This window comes from Strix uralensis, chromosome Z, assembly GCF_047716275.1.
Source record: "Strix uralensis isolate ZFMK-TIS-50842 chromosome Z, bStrUra1, whole genome shotgun sequence".
Taxonomy (NCBI): Eukaryota; Metazoa; Chordata; class Aves; order Strigiformes; family Strigidae; genus Strix; species Strix uralensis.
This window is the reverse complement of record NC_134012.1, coordinates 91733359-91758586: the sequence shown is the minus strand read 5'-3', so window position 1 is coordinate 91758586 and position 25228 is coordinate 91733359. Positions and strand designations below refer to the sequence as shown.

Genomic DNA, 25228 nt, shown 5'->3' with positions numbered 1-25228 from the left:
CAGCCCGGTGCGGGCGCCCCGCTCCCGCCGCCGGACCCGCTCCGCCGAGCGCCATGGACACATAGCCGCGGTGCCACTCAGGAAGGTAGGAAAGCGTGTGTGTGTGTCCCGTCCCCCCGCGCCCCGAGAGAAAAAGGCTCGCCGCCGCCCCGACGCCGCGGTGAGGGGCGTGCGGCTGCGGGCAGGCTGCCGGCGCCGCGCAGGCAGGCGGCTCCCCCCACCCCGCGGCTCTTTGCTGCTCGTAGGGGGAAAGTTAGGGGTGCGTGTGTGGGTGTGTGTGTCCCTTCGCAAAGTAGCTGGGAGAGTCTCGCCTTCCCGCTTTCCCCCTGCCTGCCGTGGGGGTACCCGGTGCTGCTCCCCCTTCTCCGCCCGGCGCGCCTCTGCCTTGCCCGGAGATGCGCGGGGGATGGACGGGGTTGCCGAGGTGGGATCTTTGAGCCCCTTCCCGGGCCTCCGGAGATTCTCCCCGCATCACACCCCGAATTTAGACACCCCCTCCGTCTCCAGGGGGAGTTTTCTGGAGAAAGGGTGGAACAACACCAGTCAAAGCGCCCCCCTGGCAGGGCCCCCTCTTCTCCTGGGGGGTCCAGGGAGAGAAAAGCTGCTCCCAATTACGAGAGGCGCGGAAAGAGGCGCTTTCCCATGCGCGGGCACTGGCAGGGCTCTCTGTCTGCTTTGTCCCTCCTTGCCCCGGGATGCTGCTTCAATCACAACTCCTCTGTCCTCTGCCAGCCCTGGGTTGTGTCCACTGCCAACCTCGCAGGCTGGCAGTGCTACCCCCCAGGTCCACTCTGAGCTCTGGCTCCGGGCTGGTGAAGAATGTCAAAGGGGGCCACAGGGCTGAGCTTGTCTCAGACATTGCTCTCAGCAAACCGAGACCCCACTGTGATGGGGCCTGGGGATGCCTTGGAAATCTCATTTTCCTTGTGCCTGGTCTCCATGGAGAGAAACCCAGAGCTGCAGCAGCTCTCAGACATGTTGCCGTGCCCAAACCAGGGTTGGACCGACTGGCGTTGGTGGTGTAGATGGTGCTGAGCCACCCGGGGCTGGCCAAGCACTTTGGGGGGTGCTGGGAGGTGCCCGCTCCTTGCAGGCTGCAGCCACGTCTGGCCACCGCGTTTGCAGGAGGAGGTGGGGTGTTTGCACTCTGCCTGTTTACAGGAGGGCAGGTCTCAGCGTGGTTACGCACGGAGCCCATGGCATCCCAGCCTGGCATGGGGCAGAGGAGCTTCACGGGGAGCTCTGAGCTGGTGAAGGTCCCTCCCGGAGCAGGGATGGGGACAGGAAATGGTCATAATGTCCCCCCCCAGTACCCACGCACCCTCTGCTCCACGACCTGGCTCTCTTTTGGGAGAGTGAAAAGGGCCGTATCTCCTCTCCGCAGAGCTGCGAATTGACCTTGGCAGTCGAACTGGGACAAGAGTCAGGGGACAGGGGCTGAGCAGTGACAGCAGGGTTGTGCGCAAGGCTGGATGTCACCAGCAGTGGGTGAACAGGGGATGTGGGGTGCAGTAGGGTGGGGGGGAGTGGTCCCTGGGGGTTACAGCTGAAGGCAGACACTGCCTGGAGGAAGTTAGAAGAGCAGCTCCGTTTTTTCCCTGCCTCCTGCTCCATGAACAGGAACCTCACGGGGAAAGGAAAACTTGACTTGATTATATCTGATAAGCCACTTTTTCCCCATCCCAGAGAGCTGTCCCGGCAGTGGGGGGAGGAGGATGCTTGGCTGAGTTCGGGCCCTGTTTGTGAAGGATGAATGAATGACTCATGGTGCGGCAAGTCTCCCCGCCGTCTTCATCGTGGCAGCAGCAGCAGTTCCCTTTTGCAGCTGCTGGGTTTATCAGAAGCCATCATGCTGGGTGGGCACCCAGGCAGCCCACACCTGCATCCCCTAGCCCGCAGGTACCCTGCCTCCTCTTCTTCTCCACCGCCTTGCCTGGACCATCCTGAGTGGGGAAACCCCCATGGATGGTGAGTGTGCAGCACCCTCACCTGCCATGAACTAGCCGAGCACTCAGTTCAAACCCTGTCTTTCTGCTCCGCTCACGTTCAGAAGCGACTCCAGACTCTTCCTGCTCATGCAGGGCTCAACCTCCCTCCGGTTTCCTGCCAAATGTGTTCCTGGAGAGCTTATTCCCCCGTGGGTTTGTGCCAACATTGTGCTTTTAGTTCAAGACCTCTTCTCTCTCTCTGGTGTTTACCCTGCTGTATTTATAGCTTCCTCGTTAGGTTAAACAAGTTGAAGGATTCTTGCCTCCTCTTCTCCCGCGGGTTTGGCTCTGGAGGAAAACCCCTTGCGAGATGCTTCCCACAGGAGGGAGCAGGTGCTGGCTTGTGGCTCTGCTTTTCTCCCTTTGGAAAATTTCAGCACCTCTCCCAGCTTGTTTCCTCTCTTCTTGTTCAAGCATGGGAGAGGGTGGCTCTGCCCCTGCTGAAGAAGTATCCAAGGACGGAGCTTGGATGGGACGGGAGCTCTTCCCTACGGGCAGTGTGCCGGGGCCTTGCCGGTATTTGGGATGCTGATACAAAGCCAGCATCAGGAATTAGCCCTGGGATGTCTGGGGTGACTCGCTGGGATGTTTAGAGAGCTTTTGGTTTTTCTAAGTGTTCCTGTGGTTACAACAGCATCGCATGTGTGAAAATCACCAAATCTCTCCAGCCGGGGATGTAGTGACCTTACGACCCTTTTTTACCAGCAGATCTCTCTGTACCTCCCAGTGATGATTTTCTCTTCCCATCCAGGCTGTGAAGGTGGGGAAGGGTGCAGATGCCTTGCAGTTGTGGTTGAGTCGTCTTCTCCAACAGACAGATTCCCATGGATCATTTCCATGGAAAAAGGAAAATTCCTCTGGAAATTAGAAGCAGGTCTGTGGTGTCAGGGATCAGCGTGTTAATAGGAATTATCTCCCAAGTCTGGCTGCTTGTCAAGTCTCTGACTCACCCTGGCAGGGGAGTGGGACAGGGTGAGCTTCAGGCTCTTTCAGACAGTCACAGCACCCACAGCCCCTGGACCATGTGCTAGGCTCTCCAGTACAGGTGTAGGGCTGAGCAGAAAGGTGTGATTCTTCCTGCTCTCCAGTGGTATGAGTCTGGGACATGGGAAGAAAACGTGGTAAACCTCTCCTCCTCCTCTGGTGTTTGGGGTGGGGGAGATCCAGGAGAAGAGGGACAAGAAGTCTATCAAGACCTGATTCACCTCCGTCCTACTGGGACTGTGCACTGTGGTCACATCTGACCAGCAGAGCTTGGGCTTGCTCCAGCGGGGATTGATCATTGCTGAAAAAGCTTACGAGGGATTTTGGAAGTGTCTGGCCAGCGGAAGGTCACATCTGCCAGTGCCCTGCCCGTACACGTTTCCTGAAGATGCTTTTGGAGAGGACAACAGGCTGGAGGGACCTTGGGTAAGACCTGGCATGGTTAGAGGTGGGGCTGGCCTGTGCAGGTGGTGATGGCCAGGGGACCGCTTGTAAGACAGTGTATCAACCAGGAGACGGGAAGATGCTGGAAGTGGTTTGGAAATCAACCTGGGGCTCCCCAGAGGGTGCTCGGCTCTGGTCTCCTCCTTTCAATATAGAGACGGCCAAAATAGAGACAGCCTAATTAAAACAGTTATGGACCCACAGAGATTGCCTTGTAGGGAGAGGTGGATAAGTTTAGGGCACCCTTCATGAAATCCTGATGGTGGAAAGAAGGTTATTTGGGCATCTTCTGGTTTACCCCACCTCCTAAATTGAAAACAAGGGATCCCGAGCCTTGTTGAAGAGACGACGCTGGAGGCACACCAAGGCAAGGGGAAGAGGGGATGGGAGAAGCTGCCAGCTTCGGGGGAGCATCATCTCTGCGGCAGCTTGCGGAGGGTCTTCTGACTTCAGCAGAAAGGCACTGCTTCTGAGTCCCATATCACCTTGGGAAGCCCCGAACAGGGCTCAGGGCTGCCGCCTACCATCCTGCTGGCAGCCCTAAGGGTATGGATGTCCCCGCAGAAAAGCACGTGGGAGGCAACGGGGCTGGCACAGCATCCCTGGAGCACATACCCGGGGGCTGGTGCGGCAATGCCCATCCAGCTGTTTCCTTCTCCTTCCTGTGCTTTCACCAGCCCCTTCCTTTGGGACCAACAGCACCACGTACTTCATCCTGGCCAGACCGATAACCGCAGCTGGAGCCAGGGACCTCGCCAGCCCCTCTTTGATGAAGGTCAGCAAGTGCCACTTGAATTCAATAACATCATGAGAGGCACGATTCAGCCTTCGCTTTCCTGCAAAAGTAGCTAGAAAAAAACAAAATGTGCCATCATGCGGGGTCTCCATTGTGAGCCGGCCCTGCGCCGTGCTGGTGTTGCGACAGGGCTCCCAACAGCTGTGCTGCAACAGCCCCGCAAATGTCCCCAGGGATGGTCAGCCGCGGTGGCCCGGCTTGGCTTTGCGAAAGCTGCTGTCACGTAGGGTACCCAGGCCAGCTGGCATCTCCCCAGACTTTCTTGCAGGGGCAGGGCCAGCCATCAGCCCCTGGAGAGGTCTGCAGGAGCCTTTCCTTTGCTTTCCATGAGTTTTGCCCGAGGCCTCAAGGCTTAGGAGGAGCTGGTGGACCCAACCAGCTATTGCTCCATCCTTGTCTTGCACGGGCCAACACGCAACCCCCAGGGGGTTCCTCGTTGCTTTGGCTGCTTTTGATCTTTTTAGCTCCTGCAAGGCTCCCAGAAGGCTGTTTCATAGCTCCCCTGAGGGTGCTCCACCCCATCTCAGCTTTGAATTTTGCAGCTTTATAGCTGGAGCATGGCTGCACCCAGGGCAGCACCCCTTTTCCCTGGCCTCCCTGATTCTGCGCCCGGCTCCATTTCTCCTCTCCAGCTGGGTCTGTGCCCATGGTCCTTGCACCCCAGCACCCAAAAGACAGCTCAGTGCCTCAGGCTTCCTGACTGCTGGGCAGGCAGTGCATGCAAGGAACAGGATGCGGCCACCCAGTGCCTGCGACCGTGGGCCGGTCTCCGGAGCATCCTGTTGACATAGCTCTTGTTCTGATGCACGTCCCCATCCCTCCTTCCCAACTGGAGGCTGCAGATAGACGCCAGGCTCTCTGGCAGCTCTGACAGCCAGGCGGTTTGCCCCGCAGATGCCTTGGAGGGCTCCACCCAGCCAGCGAGGCGCTGAGGTTTGGACTTGGAGTGGTCCAGGAGAAGGATGCTGAGATGTCTGGACTCAGATGGAGCAGCAGCGGCGCTTGTGCTGTGCATGGGATGGGTGAACGATGTAAGCAAGGCCAGGTCCATGGGGAAGGTCATCTTGGTTTTCACCCCGGGGAGCAGGTGGAAGAGCGAGATGGGTGCTGGGGCATCCCCAGACAATGTTCCCATGAGACATGTCCCCAATGGGGTGGTTAATGGCGAGCGGGTCCAGCCATGCATGGAGGATTTTCTTCCTCCAGTGCCTGGAAAGGGACCTGAGAGCTTTTTTCCCACTTGTTTTCCCCACTGACCAAGGGCAGAGGGACACCGCAGCAGCTTTTAACCCTCCTGGGGCACATGGGGGATCTCAACAGTGCTGCCGGCAACTTGGCAACTGCATCTCCATCAGCAGTGGCAATTCAGGGATGGCAGCAGACGCCTCTCCACCATCCCTTGCCGCAACCAGAGGAGGGTGGAGTGGAGCCGGAGGCAGCATTTGTGGCCAGCTCTATGAATTTCCAATTACCAGCTCGCCTTGCCACCGCGCAAGAGGTTCCTGCACCTAATTTTTGGTGAAACGATCCATTTTTCTCAGTAATTTAATAGCGTGGGCAGGCTGCTTACTGACGGAGAGCCAGCAGCCAGCACCGAGGAGCCTGTGTGCTGGGCTGCCGGCCGTAACCACCTTCCCCGGGCGACGCAGGAATGCTGACCTAATAGAAAAGACATTTAAAGAGAGTTTTGGAGAGCAACTCGGCTCGGATTCGGCTCACATGCATGGCTGCCGGCTACAGTGGGGTCTATCCATGCCCTGGCAAGTCCTGGGGACCGGCACGGGCAGAGGGGACGTCCCTGATGGGAGCCGGGCACCAGAGCACGAGCCCTCCTGGCTGTCAATCAGCACAGCAGTTGCTTTATTTTCTACAAAAAAAGGCTGCTTTGGGGAGGCCTTCACAAGCTGTGAGCTGAGGCTGGGTTCAGCGCCCGGCTGCGGCTCTCCCAGGGCTGGAAAAGCCGTGGCGTTTCACTCTGACATTTTCCAAATGAGATGTTTTGATTTTATTTTTTTTTTAATTTTAATTTATTCCCCGCCCCAAGGTAATGTTTGGAAGCCAAATTTAGCTCAATTTAACTCAAACCATTTTAAAAAAGTAAAACCACTGAAAACTAAACAAGGCCTATCATTTAGAACAAAATGTTTTGGTTTTCATTTTCCTTTTGGCATGAAAAGCACAAACTTTTTTTATTTTTTCCATTTTCCTTTTGACCCACAAACAATTTTATTATATTTTTTTTGTTCCTCCTGGTTGTTTCCCAAGACCACATTGTACACGGTGGCCAGGGGACAGATGAGCCCTGGTGCTGTTCCTGGTGGGATGGGGGTCCCGGGGTGTGTGCTTCCCCATGGAGGCCAGAGGGATTTTGCAAAGGCGAGGGGGAGCCGCTCTCCCCACTGCCAGCACTGACTCAGCCGGGAGCTCCTTGTGGAAAAGGGAGGCCCCTGGGCTTGGGATTTGGGTCTGTCCTGGCTCTCCTAGGGTGATGTGAGCCCCGGGGCTGAGCCCTGCTGGTACTCCTTGCCGTGGGTGTTGTGCCCCACTGCTGGGCATCCCCACTGGGAAGGGCGAGCTCTGGCGTTGCCTTCTCTCCTTGTTTATTCAGGTTTAAAATTAATCTGACCTTCCCCCGCTCAGGCTTGTGCAAACACGGCGTGTCCCTGACCAGGGAGCTCCCACCAGCCCAATGGGAGCCGTGTCTGCCCCCAGCTTGTGCTGTCACTGTCCCCTCTGGGTGAGGTCCCCACTGGGACCCGGGTGCTGGGCGATGATGGGGCGCCCACTCTCGCTGTCCGTGCGCCAGCCCTCTCCTGGCAAAGGCACCTCTGGCCGTGAATCCGGGCACAGTTAATCCTCTGGTGCAAGCTACCAGGAGGCTGGGTGCCCGGATCCGGTGCCTTTGGGCTGGGCAAGGGGTGGCTGCGATGCCTCCATCCCAGGCAGGAGCCCACATGCCCGAGCCAGCGATCGTTCCCCCAGCCTTGTCCTCCTCCGTCGCCTGCCAACTCAGCCCTGTGTCCTTTGCCAAATCTCAGGTCTCCGCTCTGCCCCGTCCTCACCAGGCTGTCGGCCGGGCAGGGAGCAGGGAAGAGATGATGGGGAGCAGCACTGGAGCCAGTCCTGGTGCAGAAGCAAGCGTCCGACTCATCCACCACCTGATTTTATTTTATTCCCCTCTCAGTGCCTCGCTGCATACCACAGCCGTGCTTTTTATAGCCCCCAGCTGCAGCCTCGGCGTGCTCCTGGCCAGCTCCCCGCTGCGGCCCCGCTCGCTCGGTGCCAGCAGCCCCAGCCAGGGGGGGGATGGACGACATCCCTGGGGTCCCCATGGTGGTTCAGCAAGAGGATAGCGCGGGCTGCGGAGGAAGGCAGATAATTAAACCCTAACCCGGAGCCACGCTCCCGTGCCGGCGGAGGCGTTTAAAGAGCCGCATTAGTCACCCCCATCACAGCCGGCGCGTGCCGCGTGCCAGGTCGGAGGCGAGCAGCAGTGGCCCATCCCTCACCGTCCCCTCTGGTGCTGCCCAGGGGTGTTTTCAGCCTGACAGGGCTACTGGCTCCTTCCATGAGCCAGTTTGCTCTGCCATGGTGGGTGTCAGTGGTCCCCCTTCCGCCCCCACTTGCCCTCCCAGGCTCTGGCGGGGTTGCATTGCTGTGAGAGATGTTAGAGGGAGGTTAGAGGTTCCTGCCCTCTCCCTGGGAGCACTTTTATGAGTGCCTGGGGCTTGCTGCTGCGTTTCCACATCCTGCAGCCATTTCTGTGGGTGGGTTGCTGCTATGGGAGGAGGAGGAGATGGGATGTGCGGTTCTGTTGCAGGCTGCATGCCTGGAGCATCCCTCTGTTGGGATGCAGGGTTTGCAGAGTGGGGGCAGCCGGCCAGCAGGCAGGGAGCGAGCATCCTCGCTGGGAAGCAGCGGGGGGGGGACCCGGCGGCTCCCTCCCCATGCTTTCTCCAGACGTGATTTCACCGCCACGGGGAGGGAGCGCAGCCAAGGGACGGCACACGGCTTGCTTGCTGTGGCGTTAGTCATTTGGGCCGTGGCTGGAGACGGGGTGTGCCCAGGGTCCCCACGAGCCGGGGGGACAGGGGGCTCAGTGAGGCTGTGCTTTTGGGATGCTGCCAGGGAAAAGGGGGAGGGATGGGGCAGGGATGGATGGGGGTGGTTCTGGGCTTAGAGCCCACTGTCCCCTCCTTGCTGCCCTGGAGAGGGGGCAGAGGGCAGCAGTGAAGCCAGACATGTGCCGGGCATCAATGGCCAAGCAGGGCCACCCTTAATGGGCTGATGCCAGCGGCTGCTCCCCAACCCCCTGGCATGACCTTTTGGAGCTGGGCATGGCGGCATGGAGGGAGAGGAGATGCTGCAGGGAGGCAGCATCCCACTTCATGGATGGATCTGGGGAGATGTCCCAAGAAAAGGGCTTCTGCAGAGGTTTGTGGGTTGCTGGGAATGGGAGGAGACCCCAAGGTGCCAAGGAGCCACATGGGTCCCTGCCATGGCCTCTTGCTCTGCGCAGGCACTGGGGCTGTTGGGTGCCCAGGGCTAATTTTAGGTTGCCTCGGCCAAAACACCGTCCGGCTTGTTCTGCCTCCGTCAGGGAGGCAGGGAGAGGCCAGGCAGTGAAATACCAGCGGTGCTGCCATGTGGCTGCTGCCAAGCAGCTGGGGCCAGGCAGCCTTAGCTGCACGCAGGCAAGGCAGTGGGCAGGGGAAGGCAGGGATTTGTGGGGGTGTGGAGAAAGGGATGTGCAGGGGTGGGTTTTCCAGAAGCACCAACTGTAATTTTAACCCAGTGCGGGTGGCTGCAGAGGGGGGGCCTCCCAAATCTGCTTCCACCCAAAGGTGCTGGGCTTCACCCTGTGAGGGTTGGGGTCTCGCCAGCAGCACCCCGGTCCTTGGGCGAGCTGGGGGTGGCTGGGGGGTGCTGTGGGAAGGAGGAACTGCTCATGCTGTCGGCCAGGTGCCGAGCATGCCGGGAGAGGGGAAAGCCTCGGAGACTCATTCTGAAACAAGGCTGCCCTTTTATTCTCCTTTACGACTGCATTTTAATATCCACAAACACCCCTCCCTCCCCGGGCTGCTGCCAGCGGAGCCTGTATCGCTTGCGCTTGGCCTGACGAGAAACCCCGGCCAAACCCTGGGCCCCAGTTCAGGGGAGAGGATTATTTTTCCCCCCTCTTTTTTTTTTTAATATATGTTTTCTATAGCTCTAATTAGACAGGCTTGAGCCCTGGCCAAGGCAAACACACCTGGGGGAGCCTCGCCTTACAGACCCCATCTGCTATGCCGGGGGCTCTGCTCCCCACACAGCCGCTGCCTGGCCCCTTTATAGGGGAGGGGGCTGCTGGCAGGGGGGGTAGGGCTGCTCCCACGCCAAGCCACCAAACAGCCTTCGCAGAGGAGGAGAGCCCGGAGAGGCAGCGTGTGGAGATGGTTCAGAGGCAGTGGGGGCACCCGGTGGAGCCCCATCCCACAGCAAGACCCCTATCCATCGTGGAGCTGAGGTATCTGCCCTGCGCCAGTGCTCCATCGGTGGCACAGGGCTCAGTGCCCACCAGGGCAGGATGCTGTGGGAGGAGGGTGCAATGGGTACCAGAGAGGTTTTGCTCTCCTGGGGTGACAGCTTGGGGGCATCAAGGGGTCGCAGCCCCCAAAATCTGCATGTGCCCAGGGAGGGAGGATGCAGGGTATCCCCAGTGTGCCTGGGTGTGTGTCAGGCTGCAGGACCACCTACCTGGTGACACCCGTCCAGGGACCTTTTGGGAAAATGAGCAGGGGACATCAATGTGCCAGGCCACCACAATAGCTTGCACTGACAGCCAAATCCACGCTGGGCTGAGCTTCGGGTGCTTCTTCCCATCACTGCTGACTTTCTTGTAGGGCTTTTTGTCTGGACTTTTCTCTCTCCAGTTGTTTTGGGGACCACCAATTGGTGCCCCCATTGCCAACAGGCTGAACAGAGCTGGCAGCCCCATGCCAGGGTCCCATGGGTTTCACACCACATCTGTGCCTAGCCAAAGCCAAGAGAGCTCTTGGGGGTCTCTGCTTGCCCACAGTGGGGTCCCACCTCTTCTGGGCCTGGGGTGCACACCCCAACAGGGTGATGTGGGCCAGTGAGGAGCAGTAAGCACCTTTGGGTGGCATCCAGCACTGTGGCTCATCCTGGAGGACATTTCCTCCTCTGTCCCATGCACTATCTCCCAGGGATGGGCAGGGCATAGCGCTGTGCCCCTGCTCCATCCTCAGGGATGGATGCAGCACACCATCCCCTCCTTCATCTGCCCAAGCAGCAAGTAGGCGGCACTGATGCAAACTGCCCTCCCAGTGCCTGGGATGCTACTGACCGCTCTTCCCAGGAGCTCTGGCAGCTGCCTTACCCTCTCCCGTCCTGCTGGTGCTGTAGAGATGCTGCCTGCAAAGGGAAATACTGTGTGCTTTGGGGTGTACACCACACACATCCCCTTCCACATTCACCCCTGGTGTACCCAAGCACTTTGCACCAGCATCGTGATCTCAGGGCAATAATAACTGTTGCAGCAGTTTATATTTTATATTTAAAATATAAAAAGTAGGATCTGGCCTCACTAGGACCTGCTGGGTCCCTTCAGGTGATGAGCTGGGGTGGTGAGGGATGTACAGGCTGGGACGTGCCTCTGTACCCCTCTGGCAAGTGTGCCAGGCTGGAAGGTTTCCATGTGCATGGGGGCGGCGGGGTGGGGGGGGGGGGCAGCGCTTTGGGGCACAGCAGCTGCTGGTCCTTGGTGCCTCCAGCCAGAGCCAGGACTGTGCAGAGGGCAGCTCGAGCGTTTTGTGAAGGATTTCAGAGCTGCCTTGGCCTCCAGTCAGAGCAGGCTGCAACGGGAACATTTCGAAATTCTTTTGGACGAGGAAAATTCCACGGGCAGCCCCCCTCCGGAGAAAGTTTGGGATGGCTGAAATGTTTGGAGTGAGAGGCTGCTTGCTTTTGTTTACGCTGAACTATAACATTGGAGGAGGGGGGAAAAAACCCAAAAGGAAAAAAAGAGACAATAGCAGCCTGTAAACAGAGCTGGCCCCAAGCAGGGCCAGGGCGTCTCTCCAGCATCGTGGAAGGAGATGTGTCAGCACGCTCACCACGCTGCCCTGCTTTCCCCCAGCTCGGATACGATCGCACTTAATCTTTCAGGAGAACTTGGCTGGGTGGTTTTTTCCCCCAGCAGAAAACGAGCCGGACAGTGTTTTTCCAACATTCTCAACTTAGGCAGGACTCAGCCCCCATCTCCTGGCCCTTCACTGCAACTCCCAGCCTCAGTGGTGGGCTTCTGCCTCAGCTTTCCCCCCACTTCTTGACACTTGTCCACCTCTCATTTTGGTTTGGGGGCAGTCATCTGATTGACCTGGCACGAGGTGGGGGGCACAGATACTGTTTCCCCAGCCTCCATTCCTGCTATGTGCCTTGCACCCTGCTGCATCCCCTGGGCTGCCTCCCCTCAGCAAAGCAGGCGGGGTTGCCTTCAAACTTGGAGAAGACAGGCCATGGTTATCCCACCAGGTGCCAGAGCCTGGGACCAGCATCCCCACATCATACATTGCTGGGGGTCTGCAACTGCCATCCTTCCCCCACACAGGGACACTGCCAGTGGGGTGCAAAGGGTTAATGGGCCACCCTTTGGTGGTGGCTTTTTTTGGCCGCCCAGGTGGCCCTTAATGACACCAGAAATCCCTCTCCAGCCCAAAAGGGATTTTGTTTTGCAAAAGGAGTGACAGCAAATTGCTAGCTGGGGGAGCGTACGGTGAACTGTTTATTTTGGCCCTGCCGCCCCGCAGCGTTTTGGCTGACCCGGGCGCCTTCGTGCCTTGGGGATGGAGCTGAGCCCAATGGCTCCCAGGCACTGGCCAGCCTTGGAGCACGGGGAGGGATGGGGGGAGCACCAGGCAGGGGGATGCTGTGGGGCCCCTCTCCTGCTTAGAGATCCCAGCTCAAGGCTGTAGTTCCATCAGGAGCATCAGGAGGAGCTGGGCTTGCACAGGGCATTCACATGTATGTACGTATATATATATGTCTGTGCCCTACATATGTGGATGCATATGTTCTTGTATCAGCTCCAGGGCCAGCTTATGGAGGGATTTTGTTCTAGGGGATGCAGATGCTGCTTGGTGGGGGAGGAGATGTGGATTCACCAAAACCTCTGCCAGGCTGGGCAGAGCCCAGGAGCAGAAAAATATCCCTAATCCTAAAACGTTCCCGGGACAGGAAAAGCCTTTCCCACCCTGCTCTAATCACAGGGTGGCCCAGCTCCCTGCCAGCGGGTCCCACCCGTGTCCCCGGATCCGGCACCATGCCCGTCCCCGTCCCACAACCTTGTGCTGAGGACAGTGGGGACGCAGCCCCCCCATGACTCCATCCCTCCATCCTAAAAATAATCTCCCGGCTGTAAAGAAACCCACCAGTGCTGTAGCTACAGTGCCGGTGGGTTTCTTTACAGCTGGGAGATTATTTTTAGGAATTTCTCTGGCACGTGGCTTCGGTGGGGGAGTATGGGGATAGGGACAGAGAGGGGGGGCCCCTTCTCTCCCCCCTCTGAATGCAGCACTGCCAGCTGGCGTGGTGTTGGGGTTGCTGGCTGCTAACAGAGCCCTCGCTGTTTTGGCCCTTGCCGATGCCTCCGCTTACAACCGGGAGCCAGAGACTTCTTCCCGCGGAATGGAGCAGGGGAGGGCGGAAATTGGGGTGTTGGGGTGGGAGTTTCCCGGCCAGGGTAAGAGCAGAGCCTGACCTCCACAAAGCCACCAGCATGCTGAGGTGTGTGATGGCCCTCTGGCCCCCCAGCGCTGGGTCCCACTAGCAGTTGCCAGCCCCACGGAGGAGAGAGGTGACCCCTCGGGATATGGGGTGGGGAGGGCAGGGTTGGGCTTGGCTTTGGACACCCAGTGGGACTCTGCTCAGCCTGGCATCGCCAGGGGATGTCATGGGGGGATTGCTCTGGGTTGGATGAAGATGTGCATTGTACCTGGCTGTGGAGGTGAAATGGTTCCCTGGGTGGTACTGGGGTTAACCCTGTGTTTGGGCTGAGCTGGGATTAGCCCCACATTTGGACTGTGTAACCTCATGATTGGGCTGTACCGGGTTTAACCCTACATTTGGGCTGAGCTGGGGTTAATCCCATGTTTGGGATGAGCTGGAGTTTAAACCCATGTTTGGACTGAACTGGGGTTAATCCCACTCCTGAGCTGTGCTGGGTTTAACCCCACATTTGGGCTGCACAAACCCATGTTTGGGCTGTGCTGAGTCTAAACCCACATTTTAGCTGAGCTGGGTTTAACCCCACTCCTGGACTGAGCTGGATTTAACGATGCATTTGGACTGCACTAGATTTAACCCCAAATTTGGACTGCACAGGATTTAATGCCGTTCCTGGGTTGAGTGGGATTTAATCCTACTCCTGAGCTGCATGGGGTATAATCCCATGTTTAGGCTGCCCTGAGTTAAACCCAACTGTACTGGGTTTAGCCCCACATTCAGCTGGGTGAGGGGTTTATTGGACTGCACTAGGCTTACAGGGAAAAACTGCAACTGGTTTTACTGGTTTAACTGAGGTTAAACTGGCTGTGGTTGCCCCAGCTGCAGCTGTGCATGTCTGTGTTGCTGGTTCAGCTCAGCCTGGCATGGTTCCCCCCCCCAGGCATGGGGGCCCATGGGTGCTCAGCACCCCACCGAAGCAGTGCAGAGGTAAGCAGCCCTTTTTGAGGTCCCCAAGGGACTGGGGACAGTGAGCAGGGCTCTCCCCTTGGCCTTGGGGAGCATCACCCTGCCAGTGGCCAAGGTGGGCAAAGAGTTGCCCTGGGGCGCTGCCGGTGGTCCTGGGGACTGTGTGTGGCCCCTGTGGCCCTGGAGGTGGTAGAGGACATGCTTCCCTCCCAGCCAGCACCCATTGCTGGGCTTTCACAGGGCACCCGGTGGCTGGGAGGGTGCCAACAGCATTTAGGTGATGGGTGGCTCGCTGCAGGGGACTGTCCCAGCAGCGGGGTCAGTGCTCCCCCCCCACCCCAAAGGTGCATGTTGATGCAATGACGGTGGAGGTCACTGATGCTGCCAGGTTTCAGGGCAGATCAGTGGCCAGAGGGATGGACTCGGGCTATGGGATGTGTTTTCCAGAGCGGGCACTGGCAGACAGAAGGGCCTGGGGTGCAGGGCCAGGGATGCTCCCCAAGCTCAGGGGCAGGAGTACAGTGTGATGCCATCTCAAAGGTGTTGGAGACAGCTGGCATCAGTCATTGCCCATTGCAGGGCAGCTTTTTGCAGGTGGGTGACTCCGGCAGGGCAGAGCTGTCAAGTGCTCTTGGGTTGTTTTATTTGCCCCATCTCTATTGCAGCGATGCTGCCCCAGATCACCCTGGGGAGAGGTTAGGAGGCACCCCAGCTTTCTGTACTCAATGGGGAGCATCACGTGTCTTCCCGCTGCCATCTTCAGCCCTGTGGCATGGTATCATCTGCTTGTGTCCCCCCACCCCACCACCCCCAGCTCTGCGTGCGGCTTAAATTCGCTTTGAAGAGCGACTTCAAATGAAGCAAAGCAAAAAAAGAAAAAACAACCCAAAACCCACTCTCTTTCAAAGCGCCGAGCGCAATGGAAAGTTGGCCGCCCCCAGGAATCTGCGCTGGCCTTTGCCAGGCCACGGCCGGGGGGACTGTCACACCCCACGTGGGCATCAGTGCCAGTGCACATGGCTGTGATTTTGGGGGATGTTTTAGCTCGCAGTGAGACGTGACAGCAGCCTTTTGGTTTGTTTGCAGGATTTCTCCCCGCAGCTCCCAAAAAACTTGTGGATGAGCTCAAATGCTGGATATCCAGCAGGATAGCAGGGTCAGTGCAGGATGGAGAGTGGCACCTTGCATTTCTGGCTCACATTCATGGGTGCCATGCAGAGCCTGGTCACCCTGGCCGAGCTGGTGAGGAGAGCATCCCGTGCTGAAGGATCAGAGTCCAGCACCTCTGCCCTCCAAGCCACAGCCCCAGGCTGGCCTGAGTCCCTCTGCCCCAGCCATGACTGTGGGAGGTCACCCAGCCCCGGGCGGGCGGCAGATGCCTCTTGAGCCGGGATTAGCATGTGGGGAGGAAGAAAAGCTCCAATTGTTCCTTCTGTCCCGGCTCAGCTCCAGGACCACTGTGCCGGGACTCCCTGTCCCTGGGATGTGTCACTGCCGGTGCAAGCATAGAGGGATGCTTTCTCCGCCTGTGTGCCCATCCGTGGGGCTGCAGAGCCGCTGAGGAAGGTGGCCTGAAAATGCACATGTGTGTACATTCATTTTCACGCCCGTTTTTCCCCTTGGCGAGGGAGTTTGGTTGCAGAAAGTAAGGGGATCCTTTCTGGGCAGGCTGTTTTGCAGCAGTGCCTGGCCCAGAGTGCCTGGCCCCATGCCACGCCACCACACCCGGGACAGGCGAGGGCTCTGGGTCTTCCCCCGCTCTGCGGCTCCTTCCCCTTTTGTTTGTGGCCTTCGGACAGACGAGGAAGGGCTTGCCCTGTTTCTTCTCTCTGTGGTGATGATGCTCGGTCATGGCTAGGTTTTGGCAGTGCTCAGGCAGGTCATTTACTAAGCCAGTGTGTGTGTTTGAAGGGGGGGCTTAGTGCTGCCTTCCTCCATGATGCGCTGGCAGGGGGCCAGCTGGCCAGAAGAACCCATCCAAGGCCAGGGAGCTCATGGGATGGTGGGTGAGGATGGGGAGCACTGGGGGGCCTTGGGACAGAGGGTGCTGAAGGGTGGGAAGCTGCTGGGTGGCCATCAGGGTGAGCAGTAGGGGGGCACTGGGGGGTCACTGTGGAGATCAGGGGTTAGGATTCAGCTGGGGACAGGGTCTGCAGAGGTGCCCTCTGCCACCACGTAGGGGTCTGGGGTGCCTCTGCGTCTGTTGGCAATACCACCCACAGTCAGGCTGGCTGGGCAGGGTTCCCCGGGGACTTTAGCAGCAGCTGGCTGCAGATAGTGCCATGCCCCGAGTTCTTCCTTTATCCATGTAGGGAAGGATTGCTTTCAGCATTGCAGCCGCTGGGTCATTTTTCCAGACTGGCCATGAACAAGTCAGTGGCCCTGAGGCGTAGCAAACTCATGTCAGCAGTGAGCAAACACCCAGAGCATATCCCCTTGCTACACAGCAGCATGATGGGCAATGGGTGCAGCAGCACTGCCTTCACCCTCTGCAGAGTTTGCACAAAAACCCGGGGCAGTCAGGGGAAGAAACGATTTTATTTTAAAACTATTTCTCTCTCCACACTAACACACTCTCCCTTCTCCCTCACCCGCTCCCCCCCGCACCATCCCCTTAACTCTGACCCACGTGGTGTTTGCAGTTATTTTTGGTTGCTGCTTTTAAGTGTATTTTAGGTTTGGGTTTTTTTTTTTTCCATCACCAAAATATTTTACTTTCAGGCCAAATGTTCCCAGTTAGTTACCAACATAGTTTTGTCAGAGACCTTTTAACTGATGCTTCTTGGGAACATTTCTACAGGTGGTTTAGTAAGAAAAGCTTATGACAGTTTAATGAAATCATTTATGTTTGGGGCTTGCATTTGCGGCTGCCTGGTGTTTTCAGGGCAGGGTTGATGCACAGTGCTGCATGCCTGCCCCCCAGCACTTGCTGGGTTGCAGCATATCACCTTGTAGTTCATGTTTCCTTTGCCACCTAGTTTAGTCTGTGGCCATGGGCACCTGCCCACAGAGAGAAACTGGCAACTGCTCTGGGATGCCTTTACAGGTCTGGAGCATCCCTCCCTGGAGCCCCTCAGCTCTTGAACTGGGTGACTCAGGGGGACATGGGTTTACTCCACAAGCTGCAGCCTGTGCTTGGGGCTGGCAGGGAGCTCACTGCCCTCAGCCCCTGCCCACCTGCTGCCCAGAACAGATCCCAACAATATGGGTGTAAATAAATAGGCCTGCACATTCATGAGGGATGGGCAGGAGGGTCTTCCAGGGAGAAATGATTCAGCTGTCTGTGCCTGCTGGGGGCAGGCAGGGCTGGCTGACAGGGACAGTGTGATGCTGCTGATATGGATGGCACGATGCTCACCAGGATGGATGCTCTGAGGTGGTGCTGGCTGGCACAGACAGGGTGATGCTGACTGGGATGGACAGGGTGACGCTGACTGATATGTGCAGAACAATGTAGACTGGGATGGACACCACAGGGTGATGCTGGCTGTGCTATGATGGGGAAACCCCAGTTGGGTGCACATCCCTGACTCAGCATCCTCTGCGCTTCTCACTCCAGACCCACTGGTGATCTCTGAGTGGGAGGAAGGGACTTCAGGGCCCTTCTCCCTGGGTCCAGAGACCCCAGATGGCCTGGAAGGGCACAGATCAGCACTGCAGCTGGTGCAGGGATGGCAGTAACATGGGACCCCCAGCCAGCCCCGCTCTTGGCACAGTGTACCCTACAGACCTGCTCTCCCTGGCTGTGTGAGCCTGTTCAGATCTAAATGCTGTCTTCTGCTGCATAAATACAGGCCAGAATTTCTCCTTGGTCCCTTCGTACTCCAGCTGCACTGGCGCAGGTCTTTGGACCACCCCAGGGCTGGGAGCCAGCCAGGGCTCCCGGCACAGGACTGCAATGGCAAAGAGCCCTTAATCCCGCCAGCCCACACAGCCCTGAGCTCCTGGTCAGTGTTTGCTCTTTGTGTTCCCCCTCCAGGCATGGGGACTTGGCAGCCAGGGACCAGCTGTGACAGTGGCACAGACCCTGCCAGCTGTCCCATCTGGGGTCCTGGCGGTGCAGTCCCCATGCTGTCCCTGCCAGGATGGGGCGAGACAAGAGGGAGATGCAGGGTCCATGGTCCTGCAGGGGTGCTCTGGGCTGTGGAGCCTGCTGGCTGCCCCACTGCAGGGGATAACACCCTCTCCCTCCCCGCTCTGCCTCCTCCAGATGCGCAGTCCCATCCCAGGCCTGGGCAGGGTGATGGTGTTCCTCGCGGCAGCCCTGGCATCAGCCTCCCTCGCCATCCCCGAGGGCTGGGGAGAGGAAGGTGAGCCCCCACCAAGCCCCCTGCCCAGCCCCCCACATCCCAGGCATGGGGACCCTGGGGACACCCCATTTCTCCCAGGCAGGCACGGACCTACCAGAGTCAGGACGTCCACAAAACACAGCCCCACAGCGATGGGTGTCCTCTGACCAGTGCCTCCCTGCAGCTGCCCATTGCCCAGCCCCAACTGGGACCAGTCCTTCCCAGTCCCCTGTCATGGTAGCTGCATGAAGCAACACCCCACAGCCAGTGCCCAGCTCCCCAGGGGGTTACAGCCCCAGGCTGCCCACCTTGACCCCCAGCCCTGACATGAGGTGGCACAGGGTGCTAACAGCCATCTGGGGATGTGTGTGTCCCTCCAGGTGTGCAGTACGGACAGGTGGGGACAGACGTGACCCTGTCGTGCACCGATACCCACGCCAGGTAGGTCTTTTCCGTGCGCGCTGGGAGATTTATCCAATGGGATGGTTTACAGGCTGGGGAGGTGACCCACTGTCCCTGTCCTCTAACGCTGCCTGACTGGTCTCTCCTCCTCAGCTTGCCGGTGCAATGGAGACGGGCAGGTGCCGCGGCACTGCCGGAGGGCTCAGCCATCCGGCAAGGAGCCCTGGTGCTGCCGTGTGCCAGCCTGGCCACTGCAGGAACCTACAGCTGCCACAGCGAGGATGGTGGCCTCCTGCACGCCGTGTCCCTGCGGCTGGGGTGTGAGTAGCATGTCTGCAGGCTGGGGTACGGGGGATGTGTGGCCCCACAGGGATGGGCCAGTGGTGGCCGCACCCCTGGCAGGAGCTTGCCAGGAGGGGACTTTACAGTGTCACAGAGGGCCCTGCGTGCCAGCTGGGCTACAGGATGGGGAACCCCTCACTGACTGTCGCTCCCTTTGGGACCCCAGACCTGCCGGGAGTCCCCTTTGTGTCCTGCAGAGCGTCTGACTATGAGAATTTCTCCTGTTCCTGGACCTCCAGCGTGGAGACCTTCCTCCCCACCAGATACATCACCACCTACAGGTGATGTATTCATCCCTACAGGGCACGGGCTGGGGGGTTTATGGGATGAACCCTGGGTCCCAGCCAAGGATAACCATCAAATCCTTCTGGCCATCCAACCCACACCGTGGGTTCACCTCCTGCCCCAAGGACCATGCTGCATCCTGGAGCAGGTCATGTCTTGGGGTGAGCAGAGCACCAAGCATTTGCTTGCTCCAAGTGGGGCACAACATCAGTACTGGGGGGTCAGCAGAGGCAGGCTCCCTCCCTGCTAATGGCTCTGCCAGCACCAGAGGGGCTATAAAAAAAGAAGCAGGTCATCTGCAAGCCACCAAGCACTTTGGCATGCTTCAGGATGAAAGGAGCCCTGACAACATTGCTGCTTCTAATTATCCCGGCAGGCCAAATTACCGGGCTGCTTTGAAGTCAGCCGGAGCTCATAAAGTACAGCCCTGCTGAAAGCTACAGAAGCTGGGGACTGGGGGCTTGGTGGGGAGGGAGCTGCATGAAGCACCAGGGGCTTGGCAGGGAGAAGGTGATGGGAAGCAGGGATTTAGGGGCCATAGTGGGAGGGCGAAGCCAGCTACTGGGGATCTGCTTTTATCGGTGTCCCCAGATCTTTGCTGCTGCTACATGATGAAACCCTGGACAAGGGAGGGGAGGTCCTCTGGGGAAGACCCTCCTGGGCACCCCCACTGTCTCATTTTCCTGGGACACCCAACTTGTGCTGCCAGGCTGCTTGCCAGCAGGACTGGGAATGGTTTTAGCTCCATTCCCTGTGGCGTGTCACCTGTGTGCGTCAGTGTGGGAGTGGGGGCTGCTCTGCAATGCAGAGACCTCTGTTCCTCTTCTGGGTCATGGTGGGGTTGGCTTCATGCTGTCCCCTCATCCTCACCATCTGCTTTTCCAACTGTCTCCATGGCAGGAAGAAGTCGCTGACGGGCGAAGAGAAGAGGAGGTAGGACTGACTCCCACCCCAGTCCCACTCCCTGAGGACGGGTCCTGTCCCAGAGGTTCCGCCACTGTCCTCAGTGGGGTCCGTAAAGCAAGGGCTGGGGTTCCCCATTGGGGAGCCAGCTAAGCCTGGGGGCCTGGGAGAAGGGTTTGCCCCAGAGAGGGACCTTCCCAGGAGGGACTGTGGGGGTGGGATGGGTGTGTCATCTGTGCCCTGCTCAGATGAGGGAGACAAGTGACTTGGATTCGTAAATCCCCAACGGAATGGACAATGGTGAGACAAGTCTCAAAGTCCAGACATATATTAACTTCCCACAATGTACTAACTGGATGCACAATAATTGGCTAAGTGTATTATGAGTTACAGCAAACAATACAGTATGCCTTGTGTTACTTAATGGTAGTGAGGGAAAAGGGGAAAAAGGAAAGAAGGGAGATAGAGAGAATAGAGAAATAGAGATCTCTGGTCCAAGTTCCTGCGTTGATCCTGTCCGAGTTCATCAGGAATGTATCTGTCTTCTCTACTTCTTCATGTCTTTTTTCTTTTCTCCTCTCACTTCTCACCCCCCCTCAATTTATACATGTTTTCCTTAGGTCTGTCCCCCAGGTCAACCCAGTTACCTACGTATCCCATGTATGGGGAGGAGTAAGGTGCTTCATGGGATGATGTAATTAGCATGATCTTGTTAATCTTTATTAACATATTCAGGGGTGTCAACTTTAATATTCATTTTGGGGGTAATAAAGCAAAGGTCATGAACTGGACAGATGGTCCTTGAAACTTGACCAGATGCACCAGAGCAGAGCCATCCTGTCTCCTCAGGGCTCCCTCCTCCAGCCCATCCTGTGCTATCCAGGCAGCCTTATCAGCTCCAAACTCCACACGATCCACCCCGTGACTATAGTTTCGCTACTTGCGAGTATTTGAGACATTCCTCAGCTCAGAGAGCCTCCACTGCCCCGCATCCCTTATCTCTCTCAGGCTGTTTTTTCTCAAGGCCTGTTCCTCTCTGGCCCTGTTTTGGGGGAGTTACAAGTTGTCTCTCACAGGGGGTCCCTTTGAGCATGCTCAGAGGGACGTGCCAGGCTCTGGAGGGGTGAGGGCAACTAAACTGTAACAGGGGCTGCCTCCTCCACCAAGCTCTTGGTATGGGGGTCTCCCCACATGTCACCTCTTTGGCAGCACCAGGAAGCTATGCAGGGCGGGCAGGGGGGGACTTGTCACCACCCTGCCTCCCCGTCTGCAGGAACAAGAATGGGCACATGGGGCCGTGCCTGCAGGATCCATCCCGCCCCGGTACCTGCACGGTCCATGGGTCAGAGTTCTGGAGCTCCTACCGCCTGAACATCACCGAGGTGAACCCCCTGGGCTCCAGCTTCCGCCTCCTCGACGTCACCATGCAGGCCATCAGTGAGTCTCCATCCATCCATCTCTCTGTCCTGGACTCTGTCCATGCCCTCGGCATCCAGCCCTGGACAGTAGCAGGGAGACCAACACCCCTCTGCATGGCAGTCCAGTGTGACAAGGGCTCCCTCTCCTCTCCTGCACAGTTAAGCCAGACCCTCCGGAGGGCTTGGTGGTGGAGCCCATCCCCCTGGCTCCACGGCGGCTCCATGTGAGCTGGAAGTACCCCTCCTCCTGGCCCAAGGAACCTCACTTCCAGCTCAGATTTCGTCTCCAGTACCGGCCCATCATCCACCGCTCCTGGTCTGTGGTAAGTGGTGGGCAAAGAAAGGCAAAGCTGTCAGGGGAGCAAGGTGGCCATGAGGACATGGAGGGCAGCAAGGATTGCTCCTGCCTGCCCCACAGCTCCCCTCTGCCTGGTGCAGGTGGAGACGGTGAACCTGTCCGAGGTGATCACGGATGCCTTCGCCGGGCTGGAGCACGTGGTCCAGGTCAGCGCCAAGGATTTCCTGGATGCGGGGAACTGGAGCGAGTGGAGTGCTGAGGCCCGGGCAACGCCGGTCAGAGGTGCGAGAGGGATAGGCTGCAGCCCCCAGCAGCCCTACCGGGTTGCGCCATCCCTCCCCAGAATACATCCAGCACCCTGGGCTGCCCCTCTCCAACCCCTTCACCACGGCACCCATTTCCCCAAATATCACCCAGAGCTAGTCCCATCTTTTAGGGTCCCTTAAAGTTGACCCAAAGAGCTGGTCCCCTGCACCACCCACAAACTGGTCCCATGGTGAGAGGCAGAGCTACAAGGGGGCAAAACATCTCCCAGCTCCACTGCAGGCTGCTGCTGCCATTTGGGGATGCCACCCCCAGCAGCCTCGGGGCATAGTGTGTCTCCCAGAGCACCACAGGGGCACCCTTGGACTTGTAGGATCCCTGGGGCACAAGGCCACCCTTCTTTGCTCCTCTCTGTGGGTCCCCGGGGTGCTGCCCATGCTTTTGGCTGAGTGTTTCCCATCCCCTCTGACCTTCCAGACCTGGCCACTGCAGCAAGTAAAGAAACCACTACAGACGCCAGCCTGGAGAGCCTGGCCGAGGAGCCTTCCCAGGCTCCCAACCCTGAGCCCATCAGTGAGTAGAGCTGGGGATGGCGGGCAGGAGTGGGGACTGCCCTCAGGCAGCTGCCTGCCTGGGCACACCCATGTTGGAGAGCAATGGGAAGGGTCTCTTGCCCCATGTCCATGTGTGTCTGGGGTGCTGGGGTGCCCAGGAGCTTGCAGTTGGGTCCCCCAGGTGCCGAGGGCTGTGGCAGCCCTCAGCTGTGACAGTCTCTCTGTCCCAGACCACAGCGACCCCCTGGAGAAGATGGCTGTCCTGGTGTCCCTCGGGATCTTCGCCTTCTTCATCCTGGCTGCTGTTCTTGTCATCACCATCCTCATCTGGTAGGTTGGGTTTTGAGGGAGAGGGGTCCGGATGATTGCTGTCCCCATCCCACTCTGACCCCTGAACCCTCCGCATGGAGTGCCTCATGTCCCCCCAGCCCTGCTCTGTGGTCCCTGCCCAAACACACTTGATGCCAGCCCCATGAGGTGGTTTATGCTCCCCTTGCCCCCTTGCCACACCAGTGCCTCTTCCCAGCTCACCCCACTGGCTGCGGTGATGCCCAACCTGTCTGGGGTCTTTCTGATGAGCCCACGTTCATGGGACCTTTCTCCATATCCCCCAAACATGCTGCTGCTACTAACATCCCCGCAAAGGCTCATGCCTTGCTGGGAACTCTCATGCTGCAGAGTCAGCGCAGAGACCCCTCCAAGACCCCTCCATATGCCTTTGCCCACTGGGAGTCCTGCCCCCACGCACTGCCCACTGGTCCTGTCCCCAGGTCCCCTCTCATCTTGCCACGGCTGGGGTCTCCCTGCTATGCTGTGGCTCTGCTGTCAGTCCCTGTCCCCATCCCAGCCCTGCTCTATCATCTCGTGACCAGCTCCTGCTGTAGCCCTGGAGCTGACCCACTGGAGTGTCTGGGCACAGCTGGGCACAGCTGGATGGGGATGCCGGATGGGATCACCAGGGATGCAGGCAGTCCTGGTGTCCAGGGGGGCTGCTCAGGATCCTCAGCCACCGCTGCTTTGTCCCCAGGCTCCGGGTGAGGAAACATGGCAAGGACAAGACCAAACCCCACAACTTCTTGATTGCTGCCACCCACTTGAAGGCACTGCCGAGTAAGTCAGGGTGCAGGGGGTTAATGGGGGGGAAGCAGGGGAGGGAGTGTGGGGCTGGGGGGGAGGCCACTGCACCCCCTGACCCTTGCCGTCTTTCTTGGCAGAGGCCCAGATCCTGTAGTGAGCCCTGGCCGATCCCTGCTCCCTGCACCCGCTTGCCCACGCGTGGGACTTGATGCCACTGCTGGCCCCCAAGGACCCCATGCCTCCTGGGTCACCCCACAGCCGTGGACATTGCTGGAGCCCCCCAGCATCCTGGGGGTGCAGGATGGACACTAAGGAGAGAGGCTCTGCTCCCAGGAGCTTTGGGCTGCCTGTGCTTGCCAGGAGCCGGCTGGAGGCACCTCAGACTTGGGGCGAGAGGCCAGCCTCACTGCCGGGCGCTGCTGAACATATGGGGATAAGATGCTGAGCCAGCCCCACTTCACTGCCTAGTGTTGAGGGGGACCATGGGTGCAGGCTCCCAGGGGTGAGCAGGGGGGTGCTGAGCCCTGCCCGTCACGCCCCACCAGCCACCAGCAGGCAGATGGGACCCCCGTCCCGTCCCTCTGCCCCTCTCTCCCATGCTGTGGCTGGATGTGGCAGTGATGTCAATAAAGGGGATAGCATTGGCACTGCACAGGCAAGAACCCCTTGTAGGTGGTGTTGGGCCAGAGGAGAGGTGGGTGGCACTGGGTGAGATGCCAGCTTGGGGACCGTCCTTGCAGGAGGTGCACAGGCAGCGGGGATGGTCCCCAAAGCCCCCTCCCCAGGTACTTGGAGGTGCTGAGAGACCCTTGTCCGGGCCAGCCCTTGTCAAGTGCCAGAAGAGGATGCAGGCAGCTGCCTGGGACATCTCCCCTGCCCTCGCCAGCCCAGCAGCAGGGACAAGACCCTCTGCACAGCCCCCCACACTCAGCATGTGGCCCCCTCCCCGCACCTCAAACCGGCCCCTCTAATGGCTTCCATGTGTTGGCACCTCCCGACCCCAGTGCTCAGCGCCAGCAGCCCAATGAGATCCAGATGGAGCTGGGTGGAAATTCAGGCAGCAGCAGCGTGGGGAGCACAGGGAGCAGAGCCAGCATGGGGTGGGTCCCTGTGCCTGCCCCGCCGGGGAGATGTGTCACTCCTGGCTGGGGCCTGGGGCTGCCCTTGAACCCAGGGTGCAGAGAGGACCTGGAGCAGGAGCATGTCCCAGAAGAGTCCTCGTGGGGGCTGGGTTAGAGGGGACCACAGCAGGGATGTGCCTTTTGCAATGACTTGTGTGCCCATGGACCCCTCTGCCCTTGCTGGGTGCCTCCGCACTCACACCCTGGGCGCAGGGGCATGGGGGCTGCCCCTGCCGGCGCTTGGCTGTGCAGGATCCCAGTCCCTTGTTGCCCCTGGATGGGGAGATGGGGGTCAGGCCTCCATCTATGGTGTGCTACTGGGGTGGCACCATCCTTGGAGAGGAGCAGCGTTCTCCACAGAGCAAGTAAGGCA

At 58.8% G+C, this 25228-nt stretch overlaps 1 protein-coding gene across 1 annotated transcript; it reads left to right on the top strand.

Moving 5' to 3' along the window:
- Nucleotides 1–24386, top strand: IL11RA (interleukin 11 receptor subunit alpha). The gene is made up of 13 exons (XM_074856540.1): nt 1–85; nt 18113–18212; nt 18572–18632; nt 18747–18913; nt 19102–19216; nt 20121–20153; nt 21397–21560; nt 21701–21864; nt 21980–22121; nt 22581–22676; nt 22888–22987; nt 23685–23767; nt 23872–24386. Exons 2-13 carry the CDS (start codon nt 18113–18115, stop codon nt 23886–23888), a joined length of 1242 nt encoding a protein of 413 aa, XP_074712641.1. The 5' UTR covers nt 1–85; the 3' UTR covers nt 23889–24386.
- Nucleotides 24387–25228: the final 842 nt, after the last annotated feature.

What these genes read in the sequence shown, in the direction of transcription:
- IL11RA (XM_074856540.1), top strand. Translation starts at nt 18,113, where the DNA reads ATGCGCAGTCCCATCCCAGGCCTGGGCAGGGTGATGGTGTTCCTCGCG. An exon ending in TCCCAACCCTGAGCCCATCA is followed by an intron (nt 22,677 to 22,887) that starts GTGAGTAGAGCT and finishes TCTCTGTCCCAG; the next exon opens with ACCACAGCGACCCCCTGGAG. An exon ending in GTCATCACCATCCTCATCTG is followed by an intron (nt 22,988 to 23,684) that starts GTAGGTTGGGTT and finishes CTTTGTCCCCAG; the next exon opens with GCTCCGGGTGAGGAAACATG.